The 25,402-nt window shown below is 40.3% G+C and overlaps 5 protein-coding genes across 7 annotated transcripts; 2 read left to right on the top strand and 3 right to left on the bottom strand.

Annotated features, from left to right (window-relative positions):
- Positions 1-1,717: 1,717 nt before the first annotated feature.
- LOC144664060 (GDP-fucose protein O-fucosyltransferase 4-like) lies at positions 1,718-25,402 on the bottom strand. 3 transcript variants are annotated; one of them, XM_078525185.1, is made up of 6 exons: positions 25,351-25,402; positions 7,529-7,602; positions 6,735-6,839; positions 5,564-5,921; positions 4,241-4,360; positions 1,718-3,098 (listed from the first exon to the last, which is right to left on the bottom strand). In XM_078525185.1, exons 2-6 carry the CDS (start codon positions 7,584-7,586, stop codon positions 2,231-2,233), a joined length of 1,509 nt encoding a protein of 502 aa, XP_078381311.1. In that variant the 5' UTR covers positions 7,587-7,602; positions 25,351-25,402; the 3' UTR covers positions 1,718-2,230. The 3 variants fall into 3 exon arrangements, with proteins under 3 accessions (XP_078381311.1, XP_078381313.1, XP_078381312.1); XM_078525187.1 differs by lacking the exon at positions 25,351-25,402 and adding an exon at positions 9,042-9,244; XM_078525186.1 differs by lacking the exon at positions 25,351-25,402 and having other exon boundaries at positions 7,529-8,140.
- On the top strand, positions 8,624-10,075 carry LOC144664062 (beta-1,4-galactosyltransferase galt-1-like). Its single transcript, XM_078525191.1, has one exon. The coding sequence runs from the start codon at positions 8,624-8,626 to the stop codon at positions 10,073-10,075; it is 1,452 nt and encodes a 483-aa protein (XP_078381317.1).
- LOC144664053 (uncharacterized) lies at positions 10,796-14,362 on the bottom strand. Its single transcript, XM_078525175.1, has one exon. The coding sequence runs from the start codon at positions 13,844-13,846 to the stop codon at positions 12,005-12,007; it is 1,842 nt and encodes a 613-aa protein (XP_078381301.1). The 5' UTR covers positions 13,847-14,362; the 3' UTR covers positions 10,796-12,004.
- Positions 15,682-17,543, top strand: LOC144663822 (beta-1,4-galactosyltransferase galt-1-like). The gene has a single exon (XM_078524884.1). It carries the CDS (start codon positions 15,897-15,899, stop codon positions 17,334-17,336), a length of 1,440 nt encoding a protein of 479 aa, XP_078381010.1. The 5' UTR covers positions 15,682-15,896; the 3' UTR covers positions 17,337-17,543.
- On the bottom strand, positions 17,827-21,317 carry LOC144664054 (uncharacterized). The gene has a single exon (XM_078525176.1). It carries the CDS (start codon positions 21,043-21,045, stop codon positions 19,210-19,212), a length of 1,836 nt encoding a protein of 611 aa, XP_078381302.1. The 5' UTR covers positions 21,046-21,317; the 3' UTR covers positions 17,827-19,209.

The following is a 25,402-nucleotide window of genomic DNA, read 5'->3' as shown; positions in this document are numbered from 1 at the left end:
CTAACACCTTAACACTTGCACACAATAGACATGGAGTCACACCCTTTCCAACGCGCACACAATTGGCTCGGAAATCCCTTAATTAACGGAAATATTCACATATGAATATTGAAACAATAGAAATTTGTTAATGAGTTTAAAACTGCCCAAACTGGCCATTTTCATGGTGGACTATTTTGCTCATTAACGGATTTCTATTGTTTCAATATTCAGAGGGGATTTTTCTCTGCGAGAGAAAGACTTGTGACTTTGACAATTGCATACAATAGACATGGAGTCACACCCTTTCCAACGCGCACACAATTGCCCTGGAAATCCCCTTATTGACGGAGATATTCACACATGAATATTGAAACAATAGAAATTAGTTAATGAGTTCAAAACTGCCCAAACTGGCCATTATATTTTCAAAGTGGGCCATTTTACTCATTAACGGATTTCTTTTGTTTGAATATTCATAGGCGGTTTTCTCTGCGTGTAAAAGATTTGTGACTTTGACACTTGCACACAACAAACATGTAGTCACTCCGTTTCCAACGCGGACACAATTGGCCGGGAAATCCCCCTTTTGACGGAGATATAAACGCATGAATGTTGAAACAATAGGAATTTGTTAATGAGTTTAAAACTGCCTGAACTGACCGCTTGCAAGTGGACCATTTTGCTCATTAACGGATTTCTTTTGTCTGAATATTCAGAGGGGATTTTCTCTGCGAGTAAAAGACTTGTGACTTTGACACTAATACACAATAAGACATGGAGTCACACCCTTTCCAACGCGCACACAATTGCCTGGGAAATCTCCTTATTGACGGAGATATTCACGCATGAATATTGAAACAATAGAAATTTGTTAATGAGTTCAAAATTGCCCAAACTGGCCATTTTCAAAATGGGCCATTTTACTCATTAACAGATTTCTTTTGTTTGAATATTCAGAGGGGATTTTCTCTGCGAGTAAAAGACTTGTGACTTTGACACTTGCACACAATAGACATGGAGTCTCACCCTTTCAAACGCAAACACAAGTTCCTCGGAAGTCTTGTTTTTGACGGAGATATTCACGTATGAATATTAAAACAATAGAATTTGTTAATGAGTTCAAAACTGCCCAAAACTGACCACTTTTGAATTGGACCATTTTGCTCATTAACGGATTTCTATTGTTTGGATATTCAGAGGGGAATTTCTCTGCGTGTAAAAGACTTGTGACTTTGATACTTGCACACAATAGACATGGAGTCACACCCTTTCCAACGCGCACACAATTGCCTGGGAAATCTCCTTATTGACGGAGATATTCACGCATGAATATTGAAACAATAAAAAATTGTTAATGAGTTAAAAATTGCCCAAACTGGCCATTTTCAAAGTGGACTATTTTACTCATTAGCGAATTTCTATTGTTTGAATATTCAGAGGGGATTTTCTCTGCAAGTAAAAGACTTGTGACTTTGACACTTGCACACAATAGACATGGAGTCACGCCCTTTCCAACGGGGGTACAATTGCCCAAGAAATCCCCTTCTTGACGAAGATATTCATGCATAAATATTGAAACAATAGACATTTTTTAATGAGTTCAAAACTGCCCATACCGGTTATTTTCAAAGTGGGGCATTTTGTTGATTAACGGATTTCTATTGTTTGAATATTCAAAGGGTATTTTCTCTGCGAGTAAAAGACCTAAGACTTTGACACTTGCACACAATAGAGATAGAGTCACACTCTTTTTATTTTTCTTTCTTTAAGCGTAAGTAGAGTGACAATGTTAGCGTCATTCCCGTTAGCAAGCACTCAAAGGTCGCCTCAAAAAGTTATTTTACAACTAACATCTAGCTAGATTTTATTTTACCCACAAGAGTGCTTTAACAAATAATAACACTTCGTTCGAAAAAAAAATTTTGCAAGTAAAGTTGAACCTCTTTAATACGGACACCAAGTGGACAGGGCAGAGGGTAAACGAAAAATCTAAATTAAATATAACAGTTTTTTTCCTTGTATAAACTTAGTCGTCCAGTCCACAGCAACAAAGAAATGGAAAACCAGAAAACGAAACTAGTAGATTATACTTTGATCAAAATTTCGGTTTTTAAATAAAAATAAATACAACCTAGTAAGACTTCATAACTTAAACAAACATTTCTTTCTCAAATGTAGTTATGTTGCAACTATACTTTAGAAAAACAGGCTAAATTCCTAACTATCATAAAATCAGTTCCAAGAATTCTTAACGAACCCATTTGTCATATTTATCTGTAAGTTTCTTCAAGTATTTAGACTGAAACTTTGTTGTATTTGTTTCTCCAGCTAACAACATTTCCTTGAGCGCGCGAGCTTCGTAAAGCCCTTCCCAGAAGTTCACGCTCTTGTTTACCCTCTCGTTAGTTGCTATGGAAACCCTTGGCTCAGGGCAGGCCAAGTGCTCCTTACTCGCAGTCTGAGGGGGAGGGGGTGGATTTCGGCTCGGATCTAACTGATGAGCCCGCAGTGCCTCTTGACGCTCAATAATGCGGTCGCAAACATGACATTCAAAACCAGCGTACATGCGGTGACCGAAGTTCACTTTGTCCCATTCTCCTAATACGCGCCACGGTCTTTCGTTGAGCGCCTTGTGAAGAAACTCGTTCGTTATGTGCTTAGGATCCTTGTATTGCAAGTACTCTTCGTATTCGGCGTCGTTTGAATTAAGATATTTTATAAATTCGGCAAGTTCCTTTGGATGACTAAAATCGTTGACAAAGATCCCTGATCTTTCGTTGGGCATCCAGTCTTTCGCCACGGGGGATCCCATGACTATAGGGACCGCGCCCACTTCGAACGGCCGGAATAGCTTTTCAGTCATGTAATCATTACAAACGGCGTTCTCAAAGGCGATGTTGAATTTGTACTGAGCCAGGAACTTGTAATACGCTGGACTTTGAAGCTTTAGGAAGCCGTCAATCTCCTCGGGCATTTTACGGTTGTTAAGACATCGTCCGTATGAGTCAATATCTATGTACTTCATCAGCTCCTGGACATATCTCTCACGGTCTGACGGAGTGTGACAGTCGCTTTGTACGTAGATAATCGGTGCTAGGCCTTTCTCCTTTTGTAATCTACGAAAAGGAAGGAAAATGACCTTGAGAAACATGCCTTGCAAAAAGATTTCTTTTAGTGGTGCGGTGTTGTTTAAATGGGAACCGGCAAACTATTGGAGTATCTTGAAAAAAAAACCCTAGGAAACACATGGGCAGTTAGTGGGGGCAGGGGATGTCTAAACGGGCGAAAAAAAATCGGCGAAGCTCTTAACTTTGCCGATTTTTTTTCCTCTCGTTTCTACATCTCCCCCGCCCCCACTAACTTCCCCTGGGTCTCCGAGGATGTCTAGGGGTAGCATGAAACGAAAAAGTATCCCATATAGGGGGGAGGAAAAGAAGGGGAGTGAGGAAGGGCAGAAATACTCCTACTCGTTTGATGCTGAAGAGACTTACGCCCGGGCCAAACGACGATGACAGATGATGAGGGTTGACTTCGATGAGAGTTTTCGTTTACTCTCTTGGACTACCATCTACTCAAGAAAACGAGAAAGAGAGTCGTCGAGATGTTTGTCAAGAGTGACCACAAACAAGAGAAAACACTCATAGACCCTCATGAAAGATTTAAACACGTTCAAAGTGGATGAGAGCGCACGAGATCACATGAGAGTTTCAGGCCAAACAAAAGCGAGAGTTTGAACTCTCATCAACCCTCATCCTCGTTTAACCCGGGCTTAAGAGCTAAGCTTCCTTTTCTAAATGACATTGTGCTCAATTGCAACCCTAAGGTAAAACGTATATCCATCTCTTCTGTTGTTTTGATAAAGCCACACTAATCATCAAGAGTCATTTCCCTTTTGTAATCGGAAGTTCCGTTTCGTTTTGTGTGGAAGTCGGTCAACTTTTGCGTGAAAGGCAAGTTCTGTGTGGAAGTCGAGTTTGCGTGGAAAGCGACTTTTCCGTGAAAGGCGAGTTTTCTGTGGAAGTTGAGTTTTGTGTCGACCTTAAAATTTATGTGGACTTCGAGTATCGTGTGGGCCTGGAGCTGTATGTGAACGTCGACTTTGGTGTGGACTTCAAAGTTTTATGTAGCGAATTTTGTGTGGACGGAATCTAAGAAGGGAAGGTTTCATCAAGAGCCCTCAAGCTGCGGTTAGTCAGTGATTGAGGAACCTGAAGGGCTTAGTGCGAGATTGTATGTAAAGTACAAAAATACCACTGACCTGTTTTTCTCGTCAATTGGTACCGCAGGCGTCATCGTCCAGTCGTCAAGATCTCTGATGTAGTGAGTGGACAGAGGATAGTCAGATTCACGGCGAAATGTGGCGGTGTGATTGAAAAGCCTAAACAAAAACAATAAACCGCAGTGTAAGAGTACAAATATTCAATAGACTTAGCCCATACTAAAAGCGGAGCACGCAATCAAATATTGAACTTCAAGATTTTCACACACGTTCAAATATTGAACTTCAAGATTTGGACACGCGTTCAAAATTGAACTTCATGATTTGGACACGCGTTCAAATATTGAACTTCATGATTTGGACACGCGTTCAAATATTGAACTTCAAGTTTCGGGAACGCGTTCAAATATTGAACTTCAAGATTTAGACACGCGTTCAAATATTGAACTTCGAGATTTTCATCTCAGTCCAAATATTGAACTTCAAGATTTAGACACGGGATTAAATATTGCACTTCAAGATTTCGACACGCGTTCAAATATTGCACTTCAAGATTTCGACACCCGTTCAAATATTGAACTTCAAGATTTCGACACGCGTTCAAATATTGAACTTCAATATTTGATCACGCGTTCAAATATTGAACTTCAAGATTTTCACACACGTTCAAATATTGAACTTCAAGATTTGGACACGCGTTCAAATATTGAACTTCAAGATTTGGACACGCGTACAAATATTGAACTTCAAGATTTGGACACGCGTTTAAATATTGAACTTCAGTTTGGACACGCGTACAAATATTGAACTTCAAGATTTGGAGGCGCGTTCAAATATTGAACTTCAAGATTTGGACACGCGTACAAATATTGAACTTCAAGATTTGGACACGCGTTCAAATATTGAACTTCAGTTTGGACACGCGTTCAAATATTGAACTTCAAGATTTGGGAACACGTTCAAATATTGAAATTCAAGATTTAGACATGCGTTCAAACATTGAACTTGAAGATTTGGACAAGCGTTTAACTATTGAACTTCAAGCTTTGGAAACGCGTTCAAATATTAAACTTCAAGATTTGGACACGCGTTAAACTATTGAACTTCAAAATTTCGACACGTGTTCAAATATTGAACTTTTAGATTAAGACACGCGTTCAAGTTTTGAACTTCAAGATATGGACACGCGTCTAAAGATGAGCAGAGAGTTTTTGCATTGCTCAAAATATGAACGAGATATTGCCAGTAAACCCATGTTAAGCTGGGCAAAAATAGCATTCAAGTGTACTCCCGTCTTAAGAACATACCGATATGTACGACCAGGGGACTCACTGATAATGACCCCAGTCTTGACATACTTACCCGAGTGCGTCCTCGTAGGTCAACATCCAGTTGTTCTTGGGCGACTCCTCGTGAAAAAGCGCCCACTCGTCCCAAGGCTTGCGCGGAAGTGGCAAGTCATCAGCGCGGAGGTCTGTGCCGTAAAAGATGAACCCGCGGGTTGCGGGATCGTCTTTGAGCTCGCGGTCAATCGAGGTTATGCATGTGCCTTTGTTGCAAAAAATCTCGTGGTTCTTCTGTCGGCGGTCATGAGGGAAGAGGTCATTAGTCCACCAGATTAAAATTGGTTTCTTGTCCTCGGGGATCAAGGGAACGGAGTCTTTGCTGTAACGTGATCTGTGCTCATGCTCATTTAATGTTTCGTCGTCGTGTAGATTGGCTAAGAATAAAATAATACACGCAAAACTTACCAAAAATGATTTTGCTTATTTCAGAGTACGAGAAAGCCCCCAAAAATCATTTATATATTAAGGTACACGATGCCTCAACCTTTCATATTTGTATAATTGGAAGTAATATGCTATAATTCTACAGTGAAATGAGCCCGAATGGGGGGGGGGGGGGGTAACCCTTTCATATACCTTTTATTGAAAAAAGGTACCCCTAAACTTCATATACCCACATGGCATGACATAGACGTTTTCGTGTCATTTTCATGTAGTGTGTAATAAATTAAAATGATATCGCCATATTAAAGTTGCGTCTGTTCGAAATATTTAAATTAAATGACCTTAATGAGAGATTTCCCTACCCTTTCAAATACCTACACGTTTAAAACCCCTACCCCGTTATAAACCTGAAGCCGGAAAAGGTAACTCTTTCGTGCGGAGCCTCCCCATATAGGTCATTACAGGAAGTATCCCCCGGAGGGGGAAGCGTCAAACCTTGTTGTTGGCGCTGTTTTGTGTGAGTACAACTCAGAGGCTATTAGTTTAAGGTACAATTTAACCTCCTCTTCCCCGAGAGGTATGGTTTTGGAGCAGTTTTGGTAAAACTTGTTTTTCTTCCCAAATTTCGAGCATCTGCAAAAGCCAGGATAACTGTAAATGATTTGAACGAAACGCATATTTAGCCTACATTGTTTTGTTGGTTGCTACTTCTCACTTAAACTTTGATCAAACTCTAGGTCTCGGCTAAACAGAAGCGCGGGAAAAGTAGAGCCCGGTCGCAAGCCACTCCTACATTAACTCACCATCCTCATCCGGGGAACACTTCCCGTCAGCGGAGCAATGTGATTGGCTGTTGTCTTCTTCTTCTTCTTTCGCTGCTGTTTCAAGCTTTCCCAATGGCACCAGGGCTAATAAAATAAAACAGACTGATATTAAAGAAAGTTTGGAGAAAAACGCTGATTGAAAAAAAAATCATTACTTTAAATGTTTATATACCATGAGATTACGATAGCAAAAGTCGTCGCTTTCATGTTTGGCAGCTCTGTAACGTTTGGGCTAGATTAAAATTTATGAAGAAGTTAACAAAATAATCGGGATTTTTTTTATGTTGGGGGATGGGTAGGCTCGATTTCCGCCGCCTCCTCGAGTCCGGTCTTTGTTCCTCCCCGAGAGGAAGGAGCGCGGGCTCATTTTCCCGAAAAGCGGCTGGAAATCGAGCCTAGGGGATGGGGACCTTGTTTTAAGCACATTTCAACTGGAAAAACCTCATTTTAAAAACGGGCCAAGAACAATTCTCAAATAGGTTTCATTATGACTGCCGTGAATTAAATCCAAAATAATCACACAAAACCAATCAGAACTTAAGGCAGAAACATGCAGCCGGTGCAAAGCGCGGGAAAACATAACTGGTGTCAAGGGCGGGAAAACATGTAACCCGTACCGGTGAAAAGCGCGGGAAAACGATTGGTTTTGGTTTGCTTCGGATTGGTTGAAAAAATGCGTGTTAACTCCGAGAATCAATTGCAGAGTTTGCAAAAAGGAAAACCAGCAAAGTCATTATGAATATGTTGCAAAAAAACACTTATTACACACTTACCATGCATAAAAATAAAGATTAGGCTAAGAGTAATCGCAGTTCCTTTCAAGGTCATCATTAACAGTCAATCAAATCTGAAATGAGAAAAGAAAAAACTGCCTGAAATGAGAAATTACAGCAATATACCTTCCCCTATCGTCGTTAGCGCCATTCAAGAATAGCAAGCAGTGCTTTTTATAAGGAAATTGAGTAAAAAACACAAAGGCACTCTTATTACATTTGGGCTAAAACTTCTAGCTAAAACTGAGCGTTTGCCATGCCTCTATAATTATTACCAGATTAAAAAGGCATCTACAAATATTTTATGCACGCCATATTATGAACGATTATCGACACAACACTGCCATGTCAATTATACGAAGCTGATTTTGTTAATAGAAGAAGTGAAGATTTTCCAGGACATCCGACTTCAAAGTCACTTTTGTGTCGTAGGTCAACCTTTAGTGCAATTTATATTCCTCTTTACCGTGATATCTTCACTTTTCAGTTATCTGTAAAAGGTTGTATCTACTTCGTTGCATGCGGGTGTTAACAGGTTTATCAAAGAATTATGTGGCAGTGATGAAATAGCAGACACTATGCCGGCCTATGCCCGGCACGCCGAAAAGATATCGATTACGGTGTGTATATCTAGCTTGTGATCAATGACCTTTCTTTACCTTTCTTAAAACAGACCAAACCATTTTTTCCGATTTGCACCGTTTTAAATTAAAATACACGAATTTGTGCCGAGGAAAAAAAACGAGGACAATTTTGCGAACAGGTAAACATGATAAAACGAGTCTCGAGGAAGTGAAAAATCACTAAAAAAGCCATAAGCTCACACAAAAAAACATTACAGCAACTGCAGCAACAACACATCTGGCTGAAAACATTTAACCTTTTGGTCTTTTAATTGATTAATACAGGGCGTAAAATGATTCTACCCCAAATAAATTCAGGGCTGTTCATATCAGTTGCTGAAAGATATTTTCGCTTATAATCAAGTTTCTGTGAGCGTTTTCTCGACGAAAACTGGGCGGTCGCAATCGCTGTGTATTGTTTATCGCACCTTCATCTTGCCTGCGTTAAATCCACTGTCTTCTTGACGAAAATATGACACGAAGAAAGGCCAAAAGACTCTTGAAGAAAGCGTGTATGTTTGTAGGAGTCGGGATAGTGATGCTTTCACCGCTTTTCCTACTGCCCGACTTGAATTCGCAGCCAAAGAACAAGTACAAGCTGGATTCACACATGCATGTCAAAGAATCGCGTCATGAAATGACAGCGAAACAAACTGGTCCTCAAAACGAATACACGACCAGTTTGCCAAAAGCAAGCGATGCTATAAAAGAAGACCCAGCGCCTGACAATTTCTTCCCTCCTCAAATATCACATTTTGAAAGTTGTGCGAGCAACCGCGAAGCAGAAAAGTTGCAATTTCACGAGCTTCTCGAAGAAAGTGTTATTTATTCAGCGTTTCTGGATTACAGATTCAAAGAACAGAGTTTCATCCGTATGATTTCAATTTTACCTTCCTATGGCGAGCCAACTCAAATGTATTGCCATTTCATGGACTTGAGAACACAAGAATACTTCACCAGCGTTGTGGAAATTGAGGAATTAGGAACGAACCAAGGTTATCCCTTTCAAGGGTTTTTATCGTCGTGCGATTTGCCTGAAGAAATTGACAGTTATACATTATGCTCGGTTAATATTTCTGTAGAACCTGAAGCATACCGCCAGACTGACAAAAACACCAAAGAAATTCCTTTACATGTTCTAGACCCCCATGGTCTAGACCACAGGGTAAATATGGAAACTTATGGACTTTGCGTTCCGCCAATAACTGGTGAAATATCTGTCACGCGACTTGTTGAATTTATAGAACTGTCACACATTCTAGGCGTGACTCACTTCACGTTTTACGACTCAAAATCCTCCGAAAAGACTAAAAAAATTCTTAGATATTACACAGAAAAGGGTTTACTGACTGTTTATCCATGGGATTTACCGCATTATATTTCTTCAAATATCCAAGACAACGGGCAAACAGCGGCTCTTAATGACTGTCTGTACAGAAATATGGGCCAGTTCGCTTACGTTGCATTTAATGATCTGGACGAGTTTATCGCCCCACTTCAAAAGAAATCAACTCTTCAAATCTTTGAAACTGTAAAAGATGAAGACACTGCAGGCTACTGTTTTCAATTTTTTTCTTTTGACACGTCAAAATCTGTGGCCAAGAACTTAAAAACTCAACTCTACACTCAAAGATTTACTTCTAGGACTAAAGCGCCAGTCGACCACTTGTCCAGATGTATCACCTCTCCTAAGAAAGTTTTCTCGTTAGATTTAAATACAATTTCAAATCCGGCCAGAACTTATTACACCACTCGTCACGTGGAGCCGAGTTTCGGTCACGTGTTTCACTATGGTGAATGTAATAATAGGGAGTGGGACTGTGGCGACTCTCGCGAGGACAACACGATGGAAAAATACCGCAAAGAACTGGAAATGAGATTTAATGCGACAATGAGTTATTTACGGCATTACGGATTGGCATAAGGTGAACTCGACCATTGTAGGAAAGAAAGAAGTAAATGAGACAAATATAAACCCTTTCACCTAAAAGGTGGTCAAGATTGACTTGAAAACCTAAAATTTCATTTTGTAAGAAAAAACTGAGGTTACATAAAACACGACTGCTGCTCAATAGCTTTAATTTATAATTTGAGTATACAATTTGTAGCAATAGCAATCTTGAAAACGTGAGAATACAAGACGCAAGAACTACTCAATAGCACCCATTTGAATAGGGCCCTAAAAGCGGGTGGGGGGGGGGAGGAATTTCATCTCTTAGCCTAAACCCCGTTTCCCAGTCTATTGTTTGTCCAGATCCCATTCCCAGTTAGTTCCATTTTCTTTTGTCTGCGATTCCCAGTCCCATTTCTTCTTTCCCAAGAGACATTTTCTGTAACATTGGCTACCAATTTTGCAACCCCACCTCTCCCCATCCACAGGTCTCCTGGTAGACTATTAATAATTTAAATTAATTTTAATGGTCCTAACATTTTTCATCCACAACTTTACATTACACTGTTTTAGTTGACCCTGACAAGGCAGAGAGCAATTTGTAAGAGTTACTTGTTGAGAAGTCATAACCTGCAAGCAGGTATCTCCTATTTCCTCAACTGGAAAAGAGACGTTTGCGAAATACTGTTTTTAATCATGTTTCAGTATTCCCGTACTTCTCCAGAAAGTTGGGTTTGTTAGAAAAAAAATAACTTTGGTTGGCTGTAATTTATCGAGGATCATCAGGAATGATTTATGCAAATAAACTTTAGCAAGGTTTCTCGCTGATAGATCAAAACATTTATGCCATGCTGTTAAAATTAGAATGGCATATTTTTTGAAAAACACCAAGACATGCATCTTGTTCAAGGTCACTCACAGGAGTGATCAGTATTTAAATTCTCTTTACAACTTGGTTATACACTGTCAAGTACACAGGTAATAAGAATTAATAAAATTATCAGTTAAGGGATATTGTCTTGACAAAACACCATTGCAGACTGCAGACAAGAGTAAAGATTGTGCTATCATTACCAATGTAACTACGTTCTAAGTTCATGTTGTGCAAAATTACAATCTGTTTCCTTTGGCAAAATGGCCCGGGGGGGTACTCCCATAAATTTCGGATAGGGGTGTGCCGCTCAGGTTCTTAAACCCTGACCCTATTTAAGGATAAAGAAAGCAAAAATTGATACCCTTTTTAAGGCCTAAAACTGAAAAATGACACCCTATTCAAGGGAAGAAGAAACGTTCTGTGACGACGCAAATAACGGCTAACCGCGCACAGCAAAACACAAATCTTTATAAAATCAAAATCGCTTTACTAACACTTGAACGGATGCCTTTTTACGTTGAGCTGGGCGTTTATGTCAGCAGATAGAATTTAGGTACCCTATCTAAGGATCACACCGGGAACACATTGCCAAAAGGAGCAAAAAAGATACCCTATTTAAGGACCGAGAACCTCAAAAACCATACCCTATCGGGCGGCACATACCTATATAGCCCATATATGGGAGTAACCCCCCCCCCCCCCCCCCCGGACAAAATGGTAGCCTGGCTGAATATGGGCTGAACATCATGCACAATGTGCAGTTCCAGCAAATATCCATACTCACCCCAAGGAAGACGGTCACTGGAAATTCTGGCGGCAGAGCTGTGCTCTACCAGAGACTGTGTGCCACAGGCGACTTACTGTTGTCTCTAGGCAACTTGTAAAACTTTGCTAACAAGAAAGCTTCTGGGAGTTGGCACCCAAGATTTCTTACATAAGAGCCTTTTGGAACCCTGTAATTATTTTAAGAGCACAGCTTTGGAAAGGGTGGAAGTCTCAAAGGCCAAAGCTTAACCAGAGGGGTGGGGGGATTTAAGCCAAAAACCTTCTGTGGGAAGGGTATGGATATTTTCTTGAACAACACAATGCTATTGCTTATCTAAAAAACTCTTTGCCATCTTGCAAGTTGCACTGCCAAATATAAACAGAGTAACAGTGATGTCGCATGGAGTTTGGGCAGTATTTTCAGCAGGTCGCAGGACGTCACACAGACGCTGATACAGCTGTTGATATGAAATATCCTTTGCTTTGAAATTGGCCATAGCTAAACATTCCCCTGCTGTCCCACAAACTGCTCGGAAAATGGCCATTGTTTGCTTTTCTTCATTACTAAGAGGATTGTTCTTGCGTCTACAAAATGCAAAGACCTTGCAATAGAAAGAATACAACTTGTTATGGGTGTCTTCTACAACAGAGTCAACGGCAATCTTCCCCAGTTTCATCCACACCAACAAAGACTGATTCACATTTTCCGTGTCCATCTCCATGAAATCTTCTTGCATTGAACTCATCTTAATCTTGGCAAGTTCAGCTTCGCTTTTCCCCATGGTGAAAGCAAACTGATGCCCTTGGAGAAGGGCCGTAATATAGACCTCGATCAGGGCAACTCCATTGGGGAATGCTTCGAGAGTGGTGGCAGTTCCCTCCAAGACTTCAGACAAGCACCTTAGCTCTAAATCTCTTTGTGCTTCTGGGTTGTTGAAAGAATTAAAGGCTGCGGATGTCGGCAACCTTAAAATTTTCTCGCTCATTTTTCTTTTCACCTCCAAATCTAAAACACTAAGGCGAGGTATTAAACCCAGAAAAGCAGGATTCACAAGTTTTTCAAACACAACCAAAGGATCACGTAAAACAAAGGTAATTTCATTGGCAGCACCTTCAAGTGCCGTCTTCGATGTTTTGTAAAATAAATTGTGATAACGAATGAAGTAATGCGGACAAAACCCATCCTTCAGAAGTCTTAAGAGCTTATTGAGAACCCTGAAGAATAGATCCAGGGTGCTCTCTTCAGACCAAACGCTGTGTTCCTCTTCTTCAAGCGTCCAAAACATCACTGTTTTGAAGTGATAGGAGGTTAACACTCCTCCAAGCTTTTCTTTTAAGTACCTTGCATACAAAGAACGTAGCAAGTAGTACACTTTGGCTTGGTGCTCATTTAAACACTGGAGGAGTTCCGCTTCCGGGTTAGAAAACGAAAATCGCCACTCCTTTCTTGTGTCTCCTGATGAAAGATCAGAAGGTTTTGGTACTATCATGAAGCCACCAGAGGAAATCTTTTTCACCACATCGTCACTGGGCCAGTTTCGTGGCTGTCTGATTTTCCATTCGTTCGCATCAGTCGGCCATCCTTCGCACTCGATCGCTGGTACGCGGTCTGCCTGCAGCATCGTGTTCTCCTTTGAATCCGAATAAAAGGTGTAGGCAACCGAGATTTTACTCTCGTCGACACCCGTCGGCGGAGTGGTCCATGGCGCACTTGGTTTTTGGTCGGCCATAAACTCAGGATGAAAATCCCTCTCGTTCAGTTTTCTTGCTTCCTCGGCCGACACAAAGCAGCAATCGTCCTCCACTTCTAAGAGACCAAAGAAGTTTGAAATCGTATGGTACTTCTCTTTGAAGTACTCCCTATAACCCTCAGGAATTATAAGCTGAACGTGGGCTGGTGCCTTATCAACGGGCTGAATAACTTTATTCTGTGTTTCCAGAGTCAGGATCTCCGCTGGAGGATTAAGAAGCATTATCGTGTCCAAATCACTGAACATTATGTCAGGATATTCTTCCCGGAAGCTACCTGTTAGGACGTGCCTCAGTTCATCGGTCGTGTAATACTTTGCAGCCAATTCATACCTCATTCTTTCTGATTTTACATAATCTCTATAAAAAGGAAAACCATGTAGCAAAACACGAACCATTTCTTCCAACTCTGACATAGTGAAAATTCAGTGGCTTCCACTCTGCAAAAATATCTGGGTGAAAAATGAGGTGAAATAAACGCATTGAACAAGTCGATCCAGTCCCTCGCGGCATGTACTAAAAGAGGGAACACTGGAACACTGGAACACTGGAACACCGGAACACCGGAGCACAGGAACATGCTGGAACATCGGAACATCCCGGAACACCGCGGAATATTGAAAAATATTTGAATAAAAAGTGCTCTAATTTTTCGTTGACCAGTAAGGGACAGACCGAAGGCGATGATTTTAAATTCTTGCGCAGAAATAAACGGCTGAAAAGAAAAATTGTGCAAAGGGAGCATGGGGAAAAAACATAAAAAAATTCTTCAAAACAAATCTTGCACAACCTAAAAGTGGAAAAAAATCTTGCCTAGAAAAGTTGCCCAACCCCACCCCACTCAAAAAATAATGGTCCGTCCCTAACCCAACCTAGTCAAAGATGTTCTGCAGTTTTTCCAAACATGGAGAATGGTGAGTTTAAAGAGGTTGCCTATTGGGATGGGGACCTTAAGCACATTCCAACTGGAAAAACCTCATTTTAAAAAAGGGCCAAGAGCAATTCTCAAATAGGTTTCATTATGACTGCCGTGAATTAAATCCAAAATAATCACACAAAACCAATCAGAACTTAAGGCAGAAACATGCAGCCGGTGCAAAGCGCGGGAAAACATGTAACTGGTGTCAAGGGCGGGAAAACATGCGCCGGTGCCAAGAGCGGGAAAACATGCAACCCGTACCGGTGAAAAGCGCGGGAAAACGCGCGCAAGCCAAGTCACGATTGGTTTTGGTTTGCTTCGGATTGGTTGAAAAAATGCGTGTTAACTCCGAGAACCAATTGCAGAGTTTACAAAAAGGAAAACCAGCAAAGTCATTATGAATATGTTGCAAAAAAAAACACTCATTACACACTTACCATGCATAAAAATAAAGATTAGGCTAAGAGTAATCGCAGTTCCTTTCAAGGTCATCATTAACAGTCAATCAAATCTGAAATGAGAAAAGAAAAAACTGCCTGAAATGAGAAATTACAGCAATATACCTTCCCCTATCGTCGTTAGCGCCATTCAAGAATAGCAAGCAGTGCTTTTTATGAGGAAATTGAGTAAAATAAAACACAAAAGCTCTCTTATTACTTTTGGGCTAAAACTTCTAGCTAAAACTGAGCGTTTGCCATGCCTCTATAATTATTACCAGATTGAAAAGGCATCTACAAATATTTTATGCACGCCATATTATGAACGATTATCGACACAACACTGCCATGTTAATTATACGAAGTTGATTTTGTTCATAGAAGAAGTGAAGATTTTCCAGGCATCCGACTTCAAAGTCACTTTTGTGTCGAAGGTCAACCTTGAGTGCAATTTATATTCCTCTTTACCGTGATATCTTCACTTTTCAGTTATCTGTAAAAGGTTGTATCTACTTCGTTGCATGCGGGTGTTAACAGGTTTATCAAATAATTATGTGGCATTGATGAAATAGCAGACACTATGCCGGCCTATGCCCGGCATGCCGAAAAGATATCGATTACGGTGTGTATATCTTGTGGTCAATGACCTTTCTTTACCTTTCTTAAAAACAGATCAAACCATTTTTTCCGATTTGCGCCGTTTTAAATTAAAATACACGAATTTGTGCCGAGGAAAAAAACGAGGACAGTTTTGCGAACAGGTAAACATGATAAAACGAGTCTTGAGGAAGTGAAAAATCACTAAAAAAACCATAAGCCCACAAAAAAAAAAACATTACAGCAACTGCAGCAACAACACATCTGGCTGAAAACACTTAACCTTTTGGTCTTTTAATTGATTAATACAGGGCGTAAAATGATTCTACCCCAAATAAAGACTATTGATAGAAGTTCGGGGCTGTTCATATCAGTTGCTGAAAGATATTTTCGCTTATAATCAAGTTTCTGTGAGCGTTTTCTCGACGAAAACTGGGCGGTCGCAATCGCTGTGTATTGTTTATCGCACCTTCATCTTGCCTGCGTTAAATCCACTGTCTTCTTGACGAAAATATGACACGAAGAAAGGCCAAACGACTCTTAAAGAAAGCGTGTATGTTTGTAGGAGTTGCGATGGTGATTTATTCACCTCTTTTCTTGTTACCCGAGTCGAGTTCCAAGGCAAAGGACAAGAACAAGCTGGATTCACACATGCATGTCAAAGAATCACGTCATGAAATGACAACGAAACAAACTGCTCCTCAAAAAGAATACACGACCAGTTTGCCAAAAGCAAGCGACGCTATAAAAGAAGACCCAGCGCCTGACAATTTCTTCCCTCCTCAAATATCACGCTATGAAAGCTGTGCGAGCAACCGCGAAGCAGAAAAGTTGCAATTTCACGAGCTTCTCGAAGAAAGTGTTATTTATTCAGCGTTTCTGGATTACAGATTTAAAGAACAGAGTTTCATACGTATGATTTCAATTTTACCTTCCTACGGCGAACCAACTCAAATGTATTGCCATTTCATGGACTTGAGAACACAAGAATACTTCACCAGCGTTGCGGTGGAAATTGAAGAACTTGGAACGAACCAAGGTTATCCCTTTCAAGGGTTTCTATCATCTTGCGATTTGCCTGAAGAAATCGACAGTTATACCTTATGCTCGGTTAATATTTCTGTAGAGCCCGAGGCATACCGCCAGAATGACAAAAACACCAAAGAAATTCCGTTACATGTTCTAGACCACAGGGTAGATATGGAAACTTATGGACTTTGCGTTCCACCAATAACTGGTGAAATATCTGTCACACGACTTGTTGAATTTATAGAATTGTCTCAGATTCTAGGCATATCGCACTTTACGTTTTACATCTCAATAACCTCCGATAAGACTCAAGAAATTCTTAGATATTACCGAGAAAAGGGCTTATTGTCTGTTTACCCATGGAATTTACCGCATTATATTTCTTCAAATATCCAAGACAACGGGAAAACAGCGGCTCTTAACGACTGTCTGTACAGAAATATGGGCAATTTTGCTTACGTTGCATTTAATGAACTGGACGAGTTTATCGTCCCACTTCAAGAAAAAAGAACTCTTCTAATCCTTGAAACTGTGAAAGATGAAGACGCTGCAGGCTACTGTTTTCAAAGTTTTTCTTTTGACACGTCAAAATCTGTGGCTAAGAACTTATACACTCAACTCCACACTCAAAGATTTACTTCCAGGACTAAAGCGCCGGTTGATCAGTTGTCCAGATGTATTGCTTCTCCCAAAAAAGTTTTTTCTTTAGATTTAAATACAATTTCAAATCCGGCCAGAACTTATTACACCACTCGTCACGTGGAGCCGAGTTTCGGTCACGTGTTTCACTATGGTGAATGCAATAATAGTGAGTCGGACTGTGGCGACTCTCGCGAGGACCACACGATGGAAAAATACCGCAAAGAACTGGAAACGAGATTTAATGCGACAATGAGTTATTTACGGCATTACGGATTGGCATAAGGTGAACTCGTCCATTGTAGGGGAAAAAAAAGTAAATGAGATAAATGTAAACCCTTTCACCTAAAAAGTGGTCAGGATTGACTTGAAAATCTAAAATTTCACTTTGTAAGAAAAAAACTGAGGTTACATAAAACACGACTGCTGCTCAATAGCTTTTAATAATTTATATTTGAGTATACAATTTGTAGCAATAGCATTTTTGAAAACGTGAGAATACCAGACGCAAGAACTACTCAATAGCACCCATTTAAAGAGGGCCCAAAAAGCGGTGGGGGGGGGGGGAGAGGAATCCCATCTCCTTGCCTAAACCCCATGTCCCAGTCTATTGTTTTTCCAGATCCCATTCCCAGTTTCATTTTTTTCGTCTGCGATTCCTTCTTTCCCAAGAGACATTTCCTGTAACATTTTCTACCAATTTTAATTTTGATGGTCCTAACATTTTTGAGCCACAACTTCACATCACACTTAGTTTTAGACGACCCTAACAAAGCAAAGAACAACTTGTAAGAGTAAACTGGAGTTGAGAAGCCATAGCCTGCAAGCGGGTATCTCCTATTTTCTCAAGTGGGAAAGACACGTCTGCAAAATACTGTTTTTAATCATGTTTTAGTATCCCATTACTTCTCCAGAAAGTTGGGTTTGTTAGAAAAAAAATTTAACTTTGATTGGCTGTAATTTATCGAGGATTATCAGGAATAATTTATGCAAATAAACTTTGGCAAGGTTTCTCGCTCGCTGATAGATCAAAACATTTATGCCATGCTGTTAAAATTAGAATGGCATATTTTTTGAAAAGCACCAAGACAGGCATCTTATTCAAGGTCACTCACAGGAGTGATCAGTATTTAAATTCTCTTTACAACTTGGTTATACACTGTCAAGTACACAGGTAATAAGAATTAATAAAATTATCAGTTAAGGGATATTGTCTTGACAAAACACCATTGCAGGGGTCATTGCAGACTGCAGACAAGAGTAAAGATTGTGCTATCATTACCAATGTAACTACGTTCTAAGTTCATGTTGTGCAACATTACAATCTGTTTCCTTTGGCAAAATGGCCCGGGGGGGGTACTCCCATAAATTTCGGATAGGGGTGTGCCGCTCAGGTTCTTAAACCCTGACCCTATTTAAGGATAAAGAAAGCGAAAATTGATACCCTTTTTAAGGCCTAAAACTGAAAAATGACACCCTATTCAAGGGAAGAAGAAACGTTCCGTGGTGACGCAAATACCGGCTAACCGCGCACAGCAAAACACAAATCTTTATAAAATCAAAATCGCTTTACTAACACTTGAACGGATGCCTTTTTACGTTGAGCTGGGCGTTTATGTCAGCAGATAGAATTTAGGTACCCTATCTAAGGATCACACCGGGAACACATTGCCAAAAGGAGCAAAAAAGATACCCTATTTAAGGACTGAGAACCTCAAAAACCATACCCTATCGGGCGGCACATACCTACATAGCCCATATATGGGAGTACCCCCCCGGACAAAATGGTAGCCTGGCTGAATATGGGCTGAACATCATGCACAATGTGCAGTTCCAGCAAATATCCGTACTCACCCCAAGGAAGACGGTCACTGGAAATTCTGGCGGCAGAGCTGTGCTCTACCAGAGACTGTGTGCCACAGGCGACTTACTGTTGTCTCTAGGCAACTTGTAAAACTTTGCTAACAAGAAAGCTTCTGGGAGCTGGCACCCAAGATTTCTTACATAAGAGCCTTTGGGAACCCTGTAATTATTTTAAGAGCACAGCTTTGGAAAGGGTGGAAGTCTCAAAGGCCAAAGCTTAACCAGAGGGGTGGGGGGATTTAAGCCAAAAACCTTCTGTGGGAAGGGTATGGATATTTTCTTGAACAACACAATGCTATTGCTTATCTAAAAAACTCTTTGCCATCTTGCAAGTTGCACTGCCAAATATAAACAGACTAACAGTGATGTCGCATGGAGTTTGGGCACTATTTTTAGCAGGTCCCAGGACATCACACAGCCGCTGATACAGCCGTTGATATGAAATATCCTTTGCTTTGAAATTGGCCATAGCTAAACATTCCCCTGCTGTCCCACAAACTGCTCGGAAAATGGCCATTGTTTGCTTTTCTTCATCACTAAGAGGATTGTTCTCGCGTCTACAAAATGCAGAGACCTTGCAATAGAAAGAATACAACTTGTTATGGGTGTCTTCTACAACGGAGTCAACGGCAATCTTCCCCAGTTTCATCCACACCAACAAAGACTGATTCACATTTTCCGTGTCCATCTCCATGAAATCTTCTTGCACTGAACTCATCTTAATCTTGGCAAGTTCAGCTTCGCTTTTCCCCATGGTGAAAGCAAACTGATGCCCTTGGAGAAGGGCCGTAATATAGACCTCGATCAGGGCAACTCCATTGGGGAATGCTTTGAGAGCGGTGGCAGTTCCCTCCAAGACTTCAGACAAGCACCTTAGCTCTAAATCTCTTTGTGCTTCTGGGTTGTTGAAAGAATTGAAGGCTGCGGATGTCGGCAACCTTAAAATTTTCTCGCTCATTTTTCTTTTCACCTCCAAATCTAAAACACTAAGGCGAGGTATTAAACCCAGAAAAGCAGGATTCACAAGTTTTTCAAACACAACCAAAGGATCACGTAAAACAAAGGTAATTTCATTGGCAGCACCTTCAAGTGCCGTCTTCGATGCTTTGTAAAATAAATTGTGATCACGAATGAAGTAATGAGGACAAAACCCATCCTTCAGAAGTCTTAAGAGCTTATTGAGAACCCTGAAGAATAGATCCAGGGTGCTCTCTTCAGACCAAACGCTGGGTTTCTCTTCTTCAAGCATCCAAAACATCACCGTTTTTAAGTGATAGGAGGTTAACACTCCTCCAAGTTTTTCTTTTAAGTACCTTGCATACAAAGAACGTAACAAATAGTACACTTTGGCTTGGTCTTCATTTAAACACTCGAGGAGTTCCGCTTCCGGGTTTGAAAACGAAAATCGCCACTCCCTTCTTATGTCTCCCGAAAGATCAGAAGGTTTTGGTACCAGCATGAAGCCACTGGAGGAAATCTTTTTCACCACATCGGCACTGGGCCAGTTTCGTGGCTGTCTAACCTTCCATTCGTAAGCATCAGTCGGCCATCCTGTGCACTCAATTGCTGGTACTCGGTCTGCCTCGATCGCGTTCTCCTTTGAATCCGAATAAAAGGTGTAGGCAACCGAGATTTTAGTTTCGTCGACACCCGTCGGCGGAGTGGTCCATGGCGCACTTGGTTTTTGGTCGGCCATAAAATCAGGATGAAAATCCCTCTCGTTGAGTTTTCTTGCTTCCTCGGCCGACACAAAGCAGCAATCTTCCTCCACTTCTAAGAGACCAAGGAAGTTTGAAATCGTATGGTACTTCTCTTTGAAGTAATCCCTATAACCTTCAGGAATTATAAGCTGAACGTGGGCTGGCGCCTCATCAACGGGTTGAATAACTTTATTCTGTGTTTCCAGAGTCAGGATCTCCGTTAGAGGATTTAGAAGCATCATCGTGTCCAAATCGCTGAACATTATGTCCGGATATTCTTCCCGGAAGCTACCTGTTAGGACGTGCCTCAGTTCATCGGTCGTGTAATACTTTGCAGCCAATTCATACCTCATTCTTTCTGATTTTACATAATCTCTATAAAAAGGAAAACCATGTAGCAAAACACGAACCATTTCTTCCAACTCTGACATAGTGAAAATTCAGTGGCTTCCACTCTGCAAAAATATCTGGGTGAAAAATGAGGTGAAATAAACGCATTGAACAAGTCGATCCAGTCCCTCGCGGCATGTACTAAAAGATAGAATACTGGAACACTGGAACACCGGAACACCGGAGCACAGGAACATCGGAACATCCCGGAACACCGCGGAATATTGAAAAATATTTGAATAAAAAGTGCTCTAATTTTTCGTTGACCAGTAAGGGACAGACCGAAGGCGATGATTTTAAATTCTTGCGCAGAAAAAAAACGGCTGAAAAGAAAAATTGTGCAAAGGGAGCATGGGAAAAAAAACATTAAAAAATTCTTCAAAACAAATCTCTCACAACCTGAAAGTGGAAAAAATCTTGCCTCGAAAAGTTGCCCAACCCCACCCCACTCAAAAAATAATGGTCTGTCCCTAACCCAACCCAGTCACAGATGCTCTGCAGTTTTTTCAAACATGGAGAATGGTGGGTATAAAGAGGTTGCCTATTTTACTGAGTTAGGATTTCGAGTTGGAATTTCAAGTTCGATTTTCTATTGGATTTTTAGTGGGATTTTCAAGTTGGATTTGGCACTGACCGTGAATAAGCCAAATTATTAACACGGGGCAGGCCATAGTCTACAACACGGGGTATTTCCAGCTGGTCACCCATCAGAATACTAACCCTTCACAACAGGGCTTAAAGATGAATTACAGTCCGTACTGCGCAATCTCGGCTGCAATGTTTATGTGAGCCTCACAAACAAAGCAAAACTAAAAATTACGTGACAAACTTACCTGTTTCTTCATTATTAACGCCAGATATCCTTGCAGAACAAATAATAACGAGTAGAAGAACCTTGACGCTATTTCAAACCGACGTTTTAGCTCATCGGAACTTCTTGAACGAAACGAACTGTAATGGCGGACTAAAAAACGTCATGTATGCTGTCACCGAAGTGTAACGTTTCAACGAATTCAAAACAAAAACGTAAACAAACCCCGAGTCTGTGCAGTACGGACTGGAAATCATCTTTAATGAATGTGATTTATTTATTATTTTTATTATTTTTTTATTTTTTATTTATTTATTTTGCCACACAAACAAAAAATATAATTATGAAAAAATAGATAATACAAAATCAATATACAAGATAATAATTAATATACAACACTACAATATAATATAAGATTAGAAACAAAATGGCGAGGGAACCTAATAAAAAACCATGGGGCTTGTAAGCTTAGGTTTCCTCACAAGAAAAACAGATAACTGGTTCAGGTACTGAAGTAATGACAAGACTTAATAGAAGACGGAGTTAATAGTTATCGATAATATATGCTTTAAGTTTTCTTTTAAAAGATGCCAGTGATAAAGAGCCCGAAATTTCAGGTGGAAGGTGGAATACGGAGAATTGTCGGATATTTGTTCTACATAATGGTAGACGAAAGGAGTTTGCATGCCTTGTATTATAACGATGGATTTGATTGTTGATTGTGAATATATTCTCAAATTTTTGAGGGAGAATAGCATTTTTAAACGAGAACATAAACTGACCCAAGAGCATTAAATGAATATCTTGAAATTTAAGCAAGTTAAGCTTCTTGAAAATAGGTTCGGTGTGGGCTTTATAGTAGGACTTGTTCACCATCCTAATCACACGTTTTTGCAAAATTACAATTCTTTGAAGATTAGTTTTATAAGTTGAACCCCAGACTAAATTACAGTAATTAAGGTATGGAAGTATCATTGCGTTATATAACATGCGGAGAGAAGGAGTTGAGAGATAACTAGATCGGACAAGGAAGTGGAAGCGACATGTTATCACGTGAATGCGCTTATCAACAAAATGAAAACAAAGCCGGTAACAGTGCCCAGTGTAACAACCTAAACCTCACTGATGATGTCAGCAAGAAAATGTTGATTCATCTACGGCCAATGAACAAGCTTTGCCAGGGGCGGATCCAGCGGGGGTGGATTGGGTGGCTAGCCACCCCCCTTGAACCACAAGAAAAATAGTTCCACTTAAAAAAAGAAAACTGAATAAGGGCAATGACAATAGTATATATAGGTCATTCCCACTTCGCAATTACCTTGTGGGCCGTAATATTACTTTAGGCTTGTAGTACCAGTGGTATTTCAGTATGTAAGTAAAAGTACAATCATGGCAATACTTTAAGTATTGTAATTTTTCGATGGGCTGGTTGATATTTGCTCTTGCAGCAATTGCAAGTACATACGTTAAGCAAGCAGCCAGTGTAATTTCGCATTTATTTTGTGAAGCAAGTAAGCTTACATAACATTTTTAGTCTATGGAGAATAGTCGAATTATTGCTAACATTCGACCCCTTAGCCAGGCCACTTTGCCAGGGGCTAAAAATTTCCACGCTTGTAGGTGAACAAAACAACCCATATGTGTTCTTTCGTGTAAGTTCGTAAGTTCAACTTCAAATTTCAATCACTGTTCGTAAGAACTAGAGTTTCTGTCCCAAATATAATTCAATGTTAAACTGACAGGGTAAGTTGAGGTAAGAGTAGTTTTGTCAATTAACAAGGGAAAACAGCGGCTTAGTAGCTTAATTGAAAGACATTTAAAGCTGCTCAGAATCACGGAATCACGTCTAAGAGGCTTCAACTTTTTCAAAATTTTCTGGGGGGGCATACCCCCCGACCTCCCTAGGGGCATGGAGCATGCGGCCCCATGAACTATGGACCTTTCGCACAAAATAATTGGGACTCCCACTTAAAAAAACTTGTCTAAAACCCTGATACCCCCCATAAAAAAACTGGGGCTTAACCAAGATACTACAAAAAAGTTTATGAACAGCCACCCCCCTTTGAAAAATCCTGGATCCGCCCGTGTTTGCATAAGGGATGCTCAGGTCAGATTCTTCTATCCCTTGTGATCATGAGCATGGCCATCGGCCATTCTAGGCCTTTCTGTCACTTGTCGGAATTTGGCGAGAAAGGTTATTGTTTGTCGCAATTTCATTTCATGTGCTGTCACTACTTTTTGGGCCATGTTGCTTGTGGAATTTACCCTGGCAGGGCCTCCACAGTCACAGTGCACTTGTGGCTTGAGTGATCAGGCAACAGAGACGGCCAAGCATTTTGAAAGGTGGGAGGCCTATTGAACTGCAACGCCAAGCACATATTAACCCCCTAGGATCACCCTACTCAAATTTCCTAAAATGACTTTAACAGTGTCCGGTGTGTCTGTAATTGATTTGTGACAATGCATAACTAGGTAGTTCAGACAATTCTGCTTCATGGTGCTTTTTGGGTTGTTCTTGTTGCAATTCCTACACCATATTATCCCACCAAAAAAATCCCGTATTTAAATCAAGTCACCTAAAAAAAAAAAAAATTGCCAAATTTTCCAACCCAAACAAAAAAATCCTTCGACCATCCCCATCATTTACAAGCTGGAGTACCCCCCTGGGGCCCAAGGGACTCTGCTTGTCTTACGTTGGAAGGAAGAATGTTCCATAAGACTGCGCCTCTATAGGTATTTAAAACTATTTTTGTAATACCGGTAGTTAGTGCACAATAATGGAACATCGAGTTTGTTCTCAGAGTCCCTTAGGTTGTATGCGGTTTCACGTTTTTCAAATGTTATGTAGAGAAATGATAGAGTCTGGAGCCAACCCGTGCAGATAAACCATAGTGGCTCTTTGAATTTGCTGCTGGCGAGCTAGATTTTCCATCCTAGATATTATGTCAAATAAATAACTAGGGTGTGCGTCATTGTTTTAGAAGGTCAAAACACCAGCTGCTTGATGAGAAAGGGACAGGATCTTGAGGGTATTGAATGGTCTTTGCGAGCGCAAGCATGCAAGCACAGTGTTTTTCAGTTTTTCTTTGCAAGCAACCAACCGATAAGTTTTTTTTTTTCATATTCTAAATATCGACATGCATACACCTTCATTCAAATTCAAACAACTTTAATGGATTCGAATGGAAGTTAAGAGCTGAACCTTATTGAGAAAACTCCCCTAAAAAAATACAAATATACTAAAAAATAGGGAAAGCACATGTCTTGAGCAATACTTGAGATTTTCATACTTATTTTACCCTTTTAAACTGATAAGATCCCCTGATGTTTTAGTTCAATTAATGATCAGTAAAGGGTAAATAATTGCGTTATGAATATTAGTGATCATATCCCTTGTTTTAGTGAAAGAACTTTGTGTCAACTTACAACCGTATCATATTGATCACCATCGGTTATCAAACATGGTGCAAATACAGCGAATATAAGGGAGTAAATACTGTCACAAAATAGATCAAAACGAAAAATATGGACTTACCGTTAGATATAGTTTCTTGAATAGACCATATGTTAATTCACAAAGCATAACA

This window comes from Oculina patagonica, chromosome 8, assembly GCF_052425735.1.
Source record: "Oculina patagonica isolate OP01 chromosome 8, crgOcupat, whole genome shotgun sequence".
In the NCBI taxonomy this organism is placed as follows: Eukaryota; Metazoa; Cnidaria; class Anthozoa; order Scleractinia; family Oculinidae; genus Oculina; species Oculina patagonica.
This window is presented reverse-complemented; position numbering and strand designations above follow the sequence as displayed.

Coding starts and splice junctions, on each gene's coding strand:
- LOC144664053 (XM_078525175.1), bottom strand. CDS start 13,846: ATGTCAGAGTTGGAAGAAATGGTTCGTGTTTTGCTACATGGTTTTCCT.
- LOC144664054 (XM_078525176.1), bottom strand. CDS start 21,045: ATGTCAGAGTTGGAAGAAATGGTTCGTGTTTTGCTACATGGTTTTCCT.
- LOC144663822 (XM_078524884.1), top strand. CDS start 15,897: ATGACACGAAGAAAGGCCAAACGACTCTTAAAGAAAGCGTGTATGTTT.
- LOC144664062 (XM_078525191.1), top strand. CDS start 8,624: ATGACACGAAGAAAGGCCAAAAGACTCTTGAAGAAAGCGTGTATGTTT.
- LOC144664060 (XM_078525185.1), bottom strand. CDS start 7,586: ATGATGACCTTGAAAGGAACTGCGATTACTCTTAGCCTAATCTTTATT. Junction 5,922..6,734: donor GTGTTCCCCGGATGAGGATG/GTGAGTTAATGT, acceptor TTTTATTCTTAG/CCAATCTACACGACGACGAA. Junction 4,361..5,563: donor ACCTACGAGGACGCACTCGG/GTAAGTATGTCA, acceptor GTTTTTGTTTAG/GCTTTTCAATCACACCGCCA.